The sequence below is a fragment of the Aulonocara sp. 'chitande type north' Nkhata Bay genome, linkage group LG4 (genome assembly GCF_057382095.1).
Source record: "Aulonocara sp. 'chitande type north' Nkhata Bay isolate Kocher_YH1m ecotype deep benthic linkage group LG4, A_spYH_male_GT1.1, whole genome shotgun sequence".
NCBI lineage: Eukaryota > Metazoa > Chordata > Actinopteri > Cichliformes > Cichlidae > Aulonocara > Aulonocara sp. 'chitande type north' Nkhata Bay.
The window spans coordinates 34,697,193-34,710,910 of NC_141347.1; the positions used below are offsets into that span (position 1 = coordinate 34,697,193).

Sequence of the window (13,718 nt, forward strand, 5' to 3'; positions counted from 1 at the left end):
AATGACTCGAGTCTGACTCGAGTCCAAGTCATGTGACTCGAGTCCACACCTCTGCGATCTATCCTGTTATACGTTATACATGTATTTCATCATATTTTGAAAGGCAGTGTTAAATAACACTTTTACATGCCAGTTTAAACTATAATAATCTCTATATTAATATTTCCCCTAAAAAACTGAAAAATAATTAAAAGTAAATCTAAATGTATGTGTACTTGCTAGACACGTACTTTGATTAAAGCCAATGTTTCCGACTGTCACTGAACGCACCTCTGAAGCAACTCTTTTTTCTTTTTTTTCCGAACGCGCCGCGCTCCCCGCCCTCCCGGTGCTTTGACGTCACCGGCATCCGTCTCCGCACATGGATGGAGGAGTGTAGGAGCTCTGACAGCGACACTCCTCCCTCTGCCCTCCTCCTCCAGCTATTTGCCAGCCGCCCTCGACGACAGACAGCCAGCCGCTCGCCGACCTGCTGCTGCGCGGAACCCTATCGTCTCCCTCCGAGCACCGGCGTCGTTTATTCCACCTGCGCGGGACCTTCACGGACCGGCCAGCGAGTTCGGTTGCCTCTTTTTCTTTTGTTTTCGGGGGGGGAATTTAAGTCTTTGTGAGCTTTGTTCTCAAATTGCCCTTCAAGACATATGGAGAAAATGGCCAGACCTCTTCCTATAAACCCAACTTTTCTGCCGCCGACTCACGGCGTGCTGAAATCCCTGCTGGAGAATCCGCTGAAGCTGCCTTTCCACCACGATGAAGGTACGTTTAAACCGGGCCAAAACTTGAAGCCGCGAGCGCGCACTCTCGGCCGTGGTGTTTACGTGCGGGCTGTTGTGGTCATTCAGTGCGTAGATTTGACAGATCGGAGGCGATGAAGGACACTGGTTCGCTAAATCCATCAGCTGTGACTTTCCTGTTAACGTTTTTACGACGTTTGTCTATGTAACGTTATTTATCACAGATCGCTGTCCGTATCTGTTAAATGTGAGTTGACTGACAGGTTGACGTGAACTTTGGCTCGAGCTGTTTAGCATGTACTTGTCATGTAAATTAGCGCAGTGCGTGTTAATTTGCACGCTATGTGCTCCCGACTGCGCCGTTTTGAGCTTGCGGGCTCCTTCTGCAACCTTTAAACCCGCTCGTCTTCTGTGGGATTTACAGTAGCACCACCTCTGGCTGCCGATAGAGGGCGTCGTTTCCGTTATGAAGCTGCTGCTGTTTGCGCTCTGTTTGGATTCTTGGATGCATTGAGTGAAAATGTATTTAAATATGAGTGGAGAGCAGGTTATTAATTTTTAAAAGGTGATTCCATCCAAGTTACAGGTTTCTATGTGCATTTCTATGGTTTTATTTGTCTGTGGTGTAAAATGTTGGACTTTTGTCACCGCTTCAGCACACTTGGAGCCAATACTTTTAATGTTGCTTACATTATTGGAAGATGACACACTGAAATCCCATCAGAAATAATTTATTGGCGTGTTTTAATAAGTTAACATATTATTTTTTTGTTATTTTTAACATCTGGTGCTTGCACAGATAAATAAAGTATTTTAAATTCGGTTAATCGTTTAATTTGGTCCCTTTTTGGAAAATTGGTTAAACTGACCCTTTTTTTTTAACATGAGACCCTGTCTATTTATAACCAAGATCTGACCCGTGATTTCCCTCAATAAAGCAAGACAATAAAATGACTGTGTGCAAACATTTGCAGGATTCGGGAAGGACAAGGAGAAGGAGAAGAAGCTGGACGATGAGAGCAGCGCAGCCAGCCATCCACAGTCGGCTTTCCTTGGCCCGACCCTCTGGGACAAGACCCTGCCCTACGATGGGGACAACTTTCAGCTGGAGTACATGGACCTGGAGGAGTTCCTGTCGGAAAACGGCATCCCCGCCAACTCGGCCCAGAGCGACCAGGCCCCGCAGACGGCGCAGCCGCCGCAGGCCCCTCTGCAGCAGGCCCCGCCACCTGCCCCGCCCACGCCCTCCGTGGTTGACCTCAGCAGCCGTGCCACCACATCGGTTCACACGGGCATGGCGCCTCAGACCTGCCTCCACAGCCCCAGCACAGCAGGTAGGCAGCCTATGCAGTGGAGCCTATCATGCACCTCGAAATACTCGAGGCCACGTGAGTTAGTTGTACCCTTTCAGTGTCGGGGTGGGGGGGCGGAGGCCTCGAGAGGTCCGTCCTCCTGTTTGCTCACCTGGTGCAAGCACACTCTCGCCACATTTACTCACTATCAGCCAGGACGCTGAGACAGAACAATATCTTGTGCGTTTTCTCATTTAGCTCCTGATTGGAGCGTTGCATCGCACCTTAAATTCACCCTGACACACTTTAGTCCTGTTATACAGCCCTGCACTGAACTTTGGAGCGCCTGTAAGCAAGCTCAAGTTCAAGGGTGGTGTACAATCTCATTCACAAAGCTCCGATTAGCAGAACAAATCTTCCCGCACCAACTGTGTCAGGCATTAGTCATGGTTGTTTTCTGTGTTGTGTTTCTAAAGTTGTATTGTTGCCTTCAGATTCACCCTTTTAAAGTTAGTTTCCATCGTCTTCATTCAGAATAAATCCCTGCTGGGTTTGGCAAACACTGACATCGGCTGTTTACATTACTCAGAAATGTGACTCAGAGACTACTACATACTGCTGAGCTTCATTTAGTTTGCACACATACTTCTTTTCAGCTCGGTGATGTGACTTTTGAATGAATTTTAAGGTGCCGTCTAATTATTTCTTTATTGGTTGCATGAAATCCTCAAAGCATTTTAGGTGTTAGAACCATGTTTTGTTTCGGTGCAGAGCTCCAGCGTTTCAGTGACGTGTTGATAAGCTAAAGCTCCTCATCCAGGAAGATTTCTTTTATTGTAATGAGCTAACATTAAGTGGGCAGTTTGCATTCAGGCGGAGGCGCTAAACTGTGTGACTGAGTTTGTTAAGGCGCTGCCAGATTCTGTTTGGGTTTTACGCCAGACACCAGAAGGATTGAAGTCAGTTTAAAGGACCGGCCTTCGGTACGAATGTAAACGGAGCGAGGTCTCTGCATTTAAAGGGAAGCAAGAAGTTCTTTATGTTTGTTACTCGATGCTCAAGTGGGGGCATCCTGATTAAGTGAGTGCCTAATAGTTTGAGTGATATTTCAATGACACAACTGATAATCAGGATGAACGTGGACTGATCTGACCAAAGACTTTGGATGATAATAGAGGATGACTGGTGATTTGGCCTGACATCAGATGGGTCAAGGTCGACTCCTCGTCTATAAAATCACTCTTTTCTTAAAAGCCGCAAACAGAGTCCCGACATAAATGCTACGCAGCTGTTGTACTGGCACCTGAAAAGAAAACTCCCCCTCAGCGCGTCGTGCCTCTGAGTTTGGAGATTAGGAAGGAACAAACCTTGATGAGGTATTGTCAGCATTGTGTTGGCTTTACTCTAATATGCTAAATACATTACACAGCACCAAATCTTAGCTCTTGAACCAAGTTGGGTCATGGAAAGCTACCAAAATATTACCAGGCGTTGATAAGAAACAATCGGGGTGAAAGTCCAGGCAAAGAAGGTTCAAATGAAAGTTTAATTAGCTACATTTTATTGACCAAGTGGCTTTTACAAAGACACTGAAACGTTCCACTGCGTCCTCGTTATGTATATGAAAGCCGATGATTAGTATCGGCATTGATTGATATCTGTGTCGTTCTTTATGCTGATTAAGTGCTCAAAGATGGTGTGATGAAGAGCTAGAAGACATAATAAAGACTTGATCGCATTCGCGGCACAAAAAGTCGAATCAGTAACAAAAAAACTGCATCTTTGGGTAACCCGATAAAATATCCAGCTGTTACATTTGTAACACCTGTTGCCTTTTAAGCCTTTCTATCCATAAAACAGTAATAAAAACCAAATATTATGACCTTCACCTCTCAGCGTTTGCGCTGACATAGCTTACACTGCTATCTCTTCATGACGCAAGTGACTAATAGTGGCGCGCTCTCTCTGACGCTGTAATTGGCCAAAGTTTCTGTGGTGTCGGCTGTGAGTTTCACAGTGTTTGCACGACAACAATAGCGAGGCAAACATTTAGAAAAGTGTGATTTTTATTTTTTATATTTATATATAGACCATTTCCTGTTCCCATTTATAATAAAATCAAATGAATAGACTTAATAACATCATTTTTATATATATATATATATATATATATATATATACACTGTATAATTTTTTTTGAGGGTCAAGTTTTTTCCTCTTGAAAAATGTTTATGCAGCAGTTTAATGATGACTTTTAAAGAAGCAAGTTGCTGTGAGTGCTTTGATGTAAAGTTTTCGCTTTGAATGCATCAGCTGTGAAATTGTGGCCCGATATCAAGTTATCCAATAACAGCTTGACCAGTGGCTGGTTCCAGTCCATATTTCTGCTGTGACCAATAGCTGACCCATTTTACAGTCTTTGAGCAGTTGAATGCGTTTTTGAATGTCAGCCAACTTAAAGTTCATGCAACATGACGGCTTTATTTGCGGAAATGCTGGCATACACAGGGTTCACATTGGGTGACGTATCAGTGCAAGCACATTTTGACATTTGATTACCAGAAAACGCTAAATGCTTATTTTTGATTGATTATAGTTGAACTGGTAATTAACAAATCATCCATTAGGTTGTATAGAAAGTTGTGCAGACTAGAGTTTGAGGAGCTAACCTTACTCAGTGGAGGTGCATCTGTACCTTATGGGGTTTTTTCTTAGAGGCTGGGTGCACATGTGCATAAAGACACATGCGTATGTGTGTGTGTGTAGGTGTGTGTGTTCTGCTTGGGTCTGTCTCTGTCTGCCTCTTCACATTTGTCTCTCACGTGAACGCGGCTGGGGTTTCCTGCAGCATGCCGGGCCATGTGACGGACACATGCAGGCGCCGTGTGCAGCGCTGAGCTGCAAACAGGAGCTTGTCACGGCATGAAACCTGCCCGCTTCTCTTGTCTCCTCCTCCCTCCGTCTCTCACTCACTCTCACTTTCACGCTCCCCACCTCTCCTTCCCTCCCTACAATGCTGTCCACTTCCTGTCCAGTCTTCCTCCCCCTCCCTCGCCGGGCTCAGCTCTAAAACAGCCTCGGACTCAGAGCCAAGGCACAGACTGTACCCTGCAGAGATCACATGGACTCGGGTGTGCTTCGGTCACGTGAGCGCAATATTGTTCCAGCTCAGCGAGTCTAGTCTCGTCTAACCAGCCACACTGCCACCGTCGTCTAGCGATACAGGCAGCTGATAAGTTATCACAAGCAACAAACAAATAAAAGAGAGGGGGATGGTTTTCCTCAAACTAGCGGTTGGTTCAGAAGATGGACTCTGCTACACCGTTGGCAGGAGGCAAAGGGGAAGTCAGATCTAGGAGGGGTCAAAGGATGTGTTGTGGCGCATTCCACTAAGTTATGAAAGGTGGCTTGATGAGGGGGAAAATGAGCCGTGGCGAAAAATATCTCTCCGCTTTGTTGTTGTGGCCAGTTTCCGCTGGTCTTGTGGAAATGGTAACTTTCCTCTGCAGGACCAGCCCGTCCTGCATGAGTGCCCTCGAGGAATGAAGTCCTGTTGACTTACAAGACACGGAGACAAACAAAATCTACGCACTTATTATAATGAACGGGGTGGGGTGGGTGCACGGTCTTAAGGGAATTTGGTGCTTCACTGTAATTTTAATAGTTTTAGACACCAATGGAGCCCCATGGCCCAGAGGTATAATTAATATCTGATTTAGGACGCTTTAATCAAATTTGTTTTGAGTTGGTGCATTTTTTTTTACCTTGCCACTAGGATTTTTACGTCATGCAAATACGTTTTGACTGCCAGCTTAAAGAAGCATCATTTAAAGCCAACATAGAGGAACAGCACTTGTGGCCTTTAACGCTTTTGCACAGTATCGAGTGACTGCTGTTGGGCTCGTGTCACTCCGAGGTCAGAGTTCTGCTGCACTTCCATCCCCGCGCACAGATATGACCACCAGCTCCGCTTATCGCCGACCGTCGTGTTATCACCCACGCAGCCACATGATTACACTCACAGTAAGCTCGATACGATCATTTAGCGTGACAACAGCCTGTAACCAGCGGCGCACCGAAAGAGATAAAGTCCACAAAGGAAAACAAGTTCCACGGGTATTTCTCAGCTCAATCCTGCTTTCCCACAGCTTTTTATAAGACAGACTACCTTTCATGCCTTGTTAATTTTAGATTTCCTGGTCAGGGAGGGAACTATTTTGTGCATCCACATTCAACTACTTCCTCTCCCCTGGAATGTGCGGTCCATTAGTTTAGGATACTGCAGGTCAATGAACGGGCTTGTGTTGTAACTCTGGTAATTAGGAGATCCCAGTGGCTCGTAAAGGTGATTAGGGTGAGGTTGGGTATTTGCAGGTTGGCAGACAAACTCCAGTTTTAGTTGGTAAGAGGCTTTGCTCTCCAGCAGGGCTCGGTTTATGAATGGTGGTGGAAGAGAGTTCAGCTATTTGTATCTTAGCTTACAGACAGATTTATCTCTACTCTGGAAACGGTGACTCTACTTACCGACCCGACCTTAGTTGACTTGCTAAAAGATATTATTAAAAACACCTTATTCACCAAACAGGTCATCAGTATTGCTCGTTGTCTAACCCGCAGCCTTTATCTCAGATTGAGGGTTTTTTTAAGTATCTATACTCATAATTATAACATTGAGAATAAATAAAAAAAGCCCACAATACCATGATAGACCAACAGGGGGCTACAGCCCACATTTTGGGACCACAGCAAAAAATATGTTGACATATCAAAAGCTGGTATTAAATCTGTTCTTTTTTTATTATATAATTCCAGTTTTTTCAAATAAGTTTAATGCTGAATTTTCAAGAAAGTTAATAAAGAGGTTGAAGATATCCAACTGTAACCATTCCCAGAAAAAATGCCAGAGGAAATTCCCTTTTCCTCAGATTTATGAGCTGATAATCGGTCATTTTAATACTCCTGCATCGTTTTTTCCGAACAAACCTGCTTCAATGTTGTTTTCCTTTTACTTTCTATGAGAAATCCGAAGCAGGGTGGCCACTCTCTCGAGGTTTTCTTGTCATGTGATGAAGGAACCGTCACTTCCTGTGGTTGGGACGGTGCCTCTTGAGGGGCAGACAGATGCAGAGTGAGCTCAAGGATTCAGTCTGTTTCTGTTTTAAATGCAAGTGTTCTCAAACCTCCACGGCATCCAAAAGCAGAAAGCGGTGCGACTGTGTGCACGCTGGATGAAGGTCTGCAGCATTCATTGGCCATGGCCGCTCACAAGTCCAACAATTTGGGTCGTGATGTATGAGCTGCCAGTGGATCGGCAGCTCGTGGGAATGTAGGCCGCTGTGACTCGCTTTATTCGCTGTTTTTTTTTTTTTCTAAGTGGGGAATACAAATGGGGTTTTTAATCACAAAACTAATTAGTGCTAATGTGATGAATCACTCAGTAAATGTTCAGCGAACTGGACTCGTTGGCCCTCAGCTTGAGATTGGTTGGAGAAGTCTCACACGACAGGCAGGTAGAGATGGGGGGAGGGGGCTGCTGATAGCTTTCAAGATGGTTTGAGAGTTGACTTCCTTGAGATCTCTAGACAATCAGTGAAATCAGCAGTATTAACAGTTCATTATAATAAGCGCGTAGATCTTGTTTGTCTTCGTGTCTTGTAAGAAGTGAGGCCTGTGTGTGTGTGTGTGTGTGTGTGTGTGTGTGTGTGTGTGTGTGTGTGTGTGTGTGTGTGTTTCTTTGTCCTTTTAAAGCTTGTGTGCTTGCACCACCTGCTGGGCAAATGAGGCACAAAGATTGTCTTCTATAAAAGTAGCCACCTGTCCTCAAGTCAAAGCCTGACGTCTCCTCCTGCTGCTCTAAGATGTGTGCATTCAGAGGAGAGAAAGAGCGTCCTCCTTTGTCCTTGGTCCAGCTTTAGAGCTGCTGATTGGGCCTCACCCGTGTTGCCTCGCTGCTTTCTTTAAATAGAAGTACAACTCAGAACCTTAAGGGCGCTGCTTCTGCCAAAATTAGAGGTGCTTATTGTTTAGGTCCTGCTGATTTCAAATCACGAAAGGCTTTCAACATGTAGCTCTTGCTGAGAGAATTGCATGCTTCTGCGCACTTACTGACAGCTAATGTGTCTTTTGTCCTCAGCCCGGGACACCCCCAGCCCCATCGACCCAGAGTCCATTCAGGTGCCCGTGACCTATGACCCCGACCCAGCAGACCTGGCTCTGTCCAGCGTGCCGGGCCAGGAGATGTTTGATCCGAGGAAACGCAAGTTCTCTGCCGAAGAGCTGAAGCCACAGCCGATGATCAAAAAAGCCCGCAAGGTCTTCATCCCCGAGGACCTGAAGGTGACCCGCTGCTCCGTCTCTTTGTGTTTGTGTTTATAGCCGTGTGAGATCAGATTTCATGTTCTGGCTGAAATGCCGTTATGTAAGAATGTGAGAGTCTGAAGCAAGTTAAACAATGAGGGGGAGGAAGACTTTTGAACTATAAGCAAAACAATCTGTGTTCTTAAATTCAAGTCATGCAAAAAAAACAAAGATAATGGCTACATTCAAGTTGGAGATAATATTTATATATCAATTAAAAAAAGGGTTTTGCATTTGAAATGTGGGACTGGGGATCATTTAAAATTTATTGAGCGTAGCGATTTTGCAGGGTTTACACCTAAATCCCGGATGAGCCCCCATTTGTTTCCCCAACCATACTTATGAATAATTATTTCACTGAAAAGGAATACACATGAAATCTGTAAGTCTGCACTAACGGTGTAAGTGATGCATGTATGAGTCGTGCATGTGCAGCAAAACAAAACAACTATAATTCGAACAGTAACGTGTTTCTGTTCTCGCTCACAGAGAGGTATGCTCGAGACAACTATATTAGGAATGTCCCCTATTTATGACATCATACAGAGCCAAAAGTAGGAAAAGGTACTAAAACTTTAGTGTTTAGAGCATCATTATTTGTGAGCACGTTAAATATGAGCATTCACCCTTTTAACTGTGTACAAATGACAGAAAATAAGGAAAAGCATAAGCTTTCAGCAGTTAGAATAAATCACTGTCTCCCCCTAGTGGATGGATCGGGAACAGGCATCACATTCAGAGCTGTGTTTACTGTTTTTTTTAGCTCAGACTCTTGACCTCCCCATCCTGTCCCCACTGTTCTCCACAGGATGATAAGTACTGGGCCCGGCGCAGAAAGAACAACGTGGCAGCCAAGCGGTCAAGGGACGCCCGGCGGCTGAAGGAGAACCAGATTGCCATCCGCGCCTCCTTCCTGGAGAAGGAGAACGCCGCTCTCCGCCTGGAGGTAGCGGACTTGAGGAAGGAGCTGGGCCGCTGCAAGAACGTTCTGGCTAAATACGAGACCCGGCACGGGCCCCTGTGAGCCCTCAAATCCCCACCCTGCCCATCCAGCACCACCACCATGCCCCCTCCTTCCACCTGACACCCACTCTACTCCCCAGACCTCCCTTCCCCTCGAATTTGAAGGACAATGTGTCTCTTTTGGTGGCACTGAATCCCCCCCCCAGTACCCCCTGGCCCTTGAGCCCCTTCTCCTCCCACACCAACACACACCTGTATGATTCTGGTATTTTTGACTTCTATCATAAGCTTCAATTTGTCTGTACCTTCTTTTAATTTCTGTACACATTGTTTGACTAAATATATATACATATACATGGATAATGATATATATATATTTACACCTGCATACTTCCCACTTTAATGTACTGTGAGGAGTCATGAGCCAACCCACCAGCTGAATCCCCCCGCCCGCTACCTTCCACCTTTTGAGAAGTGATGCCATGTTTGTTGTTCACTTTCATACCGATTTTATACGTGACATCAGGACTGAAAACTGTCATTTCCTTTCTTCTTCGTGTCCCCGTAACGAGCTTAAGCGCCCGCTTCCTGCTTCAAACTTGCGTTTTGTTTTTGTTTTTTAAGCCCTGTTAAAGTTGTCTTCTTCTGTTAACAACATCATCTCTTTTTTTTGTTCATGTTGTATTTTAGTTGGGTAACTCCGCCCCCCCCTACGTAAAGAAAACATGTCTCTTCCTCTGCAGTCATGCCCATTTTTCTTTCCTTCATCTCTCTCGGACACTGAGCAATAATTCCTGTCCACCGCTAACCCGACACAAGCATCTCTTAGCTCCGCCTTCTCTCCACATTGCATCCTAGCTCGTTAACTAAGCTAACGTTAGTTGACATCTGCACTAATGCGTGTCTCACAATCTGATCCAGTGCAATGTTTCCACTCGCTCAATTTCCTCTAACTCATATTTATCTACCTTTTATTTCTCAGATGGAAGATTGTTGTTTTGAGAAAAAAATATATATATATACATATATATTTCTGTTGATATAATTGTTAGTATTAATACTACTCTTGACATTGATGTTATTTAGCCTCCTTGTTTTTCAGATTTAAGCATGATTTCTTTGACAGAATGAAAAGCTCTTTGCGGTTATTTTCTCCCTTTTTTTTCCTTTTTTTTGTTTTGTTTTTGCAAAGTTGTCGATTTTTTTTGCTTCTGTTCAACTTAGCATGATTAATATGAGTGTTTTTACTTTAGAAATCAATCCAGATGTCTGTAGTCTCTCCTCATAGCTCTATGTTTGCCTTCTTTTAAAGATGGCTGTATGAATGTAAAAGGTGTTGACAAAAAGAGTTGGATGGTGTTGTCCAATACTGTGGTTAACTCAATCGATTTGTTTACTGCAGACCAAACGATTCACAACAGAGATGATATATTGGTTACAAGAGATATGTTTATATAGACCTATTCTATAAGTTGTTCTTTTTGTACAGTATTTTTCCTATACATTACTGAACTGTGTATTTTAAAGGCACAACAGATCCAGAAAATAATTAAAGAATACAAATGTATAACTCAAAGACAAATGCATATACTGGTATTTTGATATTCTGTAACAGGTAGGATGTGGTAGATTTACAGAGATTTGTGGACATCCAGCGGCACCCAAAAAGCTCCCGGGCATCGTTATTATTATGACACTCTGGTTTGTGCAGGTGCCACGTTTAGGCTCCCATATAAATCTCATGTAACTCAAAAGAAGCAAATGCGGTTCAGAAGAGAGATTTGGGCCCGCGCACGTTCACCGCGGTTAGCGTCACAGCCTCCCCGGGGATCCGAAGCTGCCCGTGAGCAAGCTTTTAATTGAATTTCCTGCTACATAATGAAACGCTTCACACAGCTCGTTGGTTTTCTTCTTCGATGGGATGAAGTTACTATGAAGGAAGGGAAATCTGTCGCTGGTTACTCTTGCTGCTCCGTGCGATTGGTTCCTTTTGGCCAATGCACTTGTAACGTGTCCCGAACCTGAGTGATAGACACCGAGAAGCTTTTTTTTTTTCTTCTTCTTCTTTAAACAAAGGCTGACAGTGAAGATCTACAACGTTGTTGTAGTGTAGAAATTTCCGAGCATTCAGTCCAATGCTGAAGCTTCAGCTTATTGTATGGAAGTTCAGATGTGCCAGCATTAAAATGAAATTAATGGAATTTTTCTGCAGTGGATCATCTGGTAACAAAATTACCACCCACCACTTTTTTTGGTCCTTATCCTTGTTTTTCTACACGTAATAAACTCAGTTTGTGGTTTTATGTGCTGGAGTATTGGAGATGATATTCCCAAATACGGAATTATTCATGTAATCCAGCATGTATGGCATTTTCCACATGAATAATGTTACATTCCTGCACAACTCACATTTTAGTAGGTTAAAGTCTAATTTATCTATTTGCATTTTGAAAGTAAGTAAATCTCTATAATTGGTAAACAGAACTTTGATTTGAGTAAATGATTTTATTTTCTTACTGGCATCCCTGGACTTGTTATGTTTGTGGTGACGTGTTGAAATTTTAGTCGTGAATTTCCATTTTGTTCTTTACGAAGTTGGAAGAAAAAAGGAACGACCCCAAAAAAGGCTGATATCCGCCCAGTAAAACAAAACTCACACATTCCAGCCTCAGCACCAGAGTCTGTTGAACGTAATCTATCTGATCCAAAGGCGTGCGCGATGTAAAATGATTATTTTGTAACTGTAAACTATCATCTCAGTGCTTCAGCGCTTTAGACGTTTCCTTCTCCATCCTAGCTGCACAGGCACACAGGAGAGCGTAAACAGAGTTTGCGGTAAAGACTGGAACGATGCCTCCAGAATCTCCGGAGCACCTTTCTATGAAATCGTATGCCGTGCGTGTATATATAAATACAGGAGAAAGCCAATAATGAACCCACGTGTATCCCAAAATGACCTCACTGTCAAGTGATTTCACTACCTCACCCGGAAATGTTATCCATAATCCTGAGTCTATTCCAGTGCCTTGAATACACCGACTGTTTCCCAGTCTCTCAGCAATGTAGTTTTCATCGCAGCGCCACTCGGATAAGTTCAGATCTGCACTGAAGGGCTTCTTAGTGCATCAAAATATCTACACATTATATATACTAATAACTCTCTCATGTCTTATTTTGGACATTACACCAGAACTGTAACCATTGTATTCATGGCAACACCAAAAGACTGTTTCAGAGTGTGCGGCTTAGAGTACTCGGTCTTGCTTGTCATGGAATGGATGCATAACATTTACTTGTGCTGTTCAGCCCTCAGCCTCTGTCTCTGTACATTGTAGTGTCTAATAAAATCCCAGTGCTTTTCTGCTTTGTCGTATTTTTCTGCCCGATTACAAAAGATCGCAGACGTTTGGTAAGAGTCCGTGTGGCACTGAACTCTGGGTCAGACTCGTTATTAAAAATGTGTTTTCTGATGTTAATTTGTGACTTTTATAGCTTTTTTTGTGCCTGACATGAAAAGCATCAGACAGGGACGTGATTGTTGACCAATCACATTTGAGCTGGCTGCGAACAGTGTGACAGTCAATTTGCTTTTTTTTTTGTGTCAGCATCCTTATTTTTAAAAAAAAAAAAAAAAACTGGCACACAAAACAGGAAGCCATGATGATCCAGTAAAACTGAGAAACTAATTAACTCAATCGGTTAAATATTTATTAAAATAAAACTAGAAAAGGATGGATGAGTAGTTTTTAAAGTAAACTGAACTGCACATCAATCTTCTCTTCAAAAGCACTCAATACGTGCTGTGTGAGCTTATACAACCTTCATTTACTTAATCTGAAGAATCAGTTTTTCCTTAATGTGTTCAGAAGTTTCCACTATGGGGTGCCGGTTTAACTGGGTGCGTTGAGAGGACGCCCACATGTCATAGTGCTGAGAACGGCCGTTCCGAGTCCGACCCGCAGCCCTTTGCTACCTGTCTGTCCTCGTTTTCCTGTCGTTTCTTCACTTATCTAATAAAACTGAAAAAGGCCAAAAAGAGACTCCAGTCTGAGCACTTCCCATAATCGCAGACACTCGTCGGCGGAGGCTCAACTCATCCTCTTCGAGCCACGATCTGATTCCTTGGGTCAACAGCTGCAGCTCGTGGCTGTAGGTGAGGGTGGGAATGTAAATCACCCAGTAGATGGACCAGTGGGATCACAGGATGGTAACCTCAGAGATATTTCCTGCTTTGTGTGAAGAGAAATGATGCTTTGTGTCTAAGAAACGCAAAGTAATGTAAATATCACACCGAATACTGAATCCTGTTTGGATTCGTGCTTCAGGGCCTTGAATCACTTTTTAAAATTATGATCATAAAAGTTTAAATTAA

The 13,718-nt window shown here is 43.6% G+C and overlaps 1 protein-coding gene across 1 annotated transcript; it reads left to right on the forward strand.

Moving 5' to 3' along the window:
* The first annotated feature begins 397 nt into the window (after positions 1-397).
* On the forward strand, positions 398-12,709 carry hlfa (HLF transcription factor, PAR bZIP family member a). Its single transcript, XM_086290133.1, has 4 exons — positions 398-756; positions 1,709-2,068; positions 8,160-8,362; positions 9,192-12,709. Exons 1-4 carry the CDS (start codon positions 642-644, stop codon positions 9,405-9,407), a joined length of 894 nt encoding a protein of 297 aa, XP_086146259.1. The 5' UTR covers positions 398-641; the 3' UTR covers positions 9,408-12,709.
* Positions 12,710-13,718: the final 1,009 nt, after the last annotated feature.

Coding starts and splice junctions, on each gene's coding strand:
- hlfa (XM_086290133.1), top strand. CDS start 642: ATGGAGAAAATGGCCAGACCTCTTCCTATAAACCCAACTTTTCTGCCG. Junction 2,069..8,159: donor CCACAGCCCCAGCACAGCAG/GTAGGCAGCCTA, acceptor TTTTGTCCTCAG/CCCGGGACACCCCCAGCCCC. Junction 8,363..9,191: donor TCATCCCCGAGGACCTGAAG/GTGACCCGCTGC, acceptor TGTTCTCCACAG/GATGATAAGTACTGGGCCCG.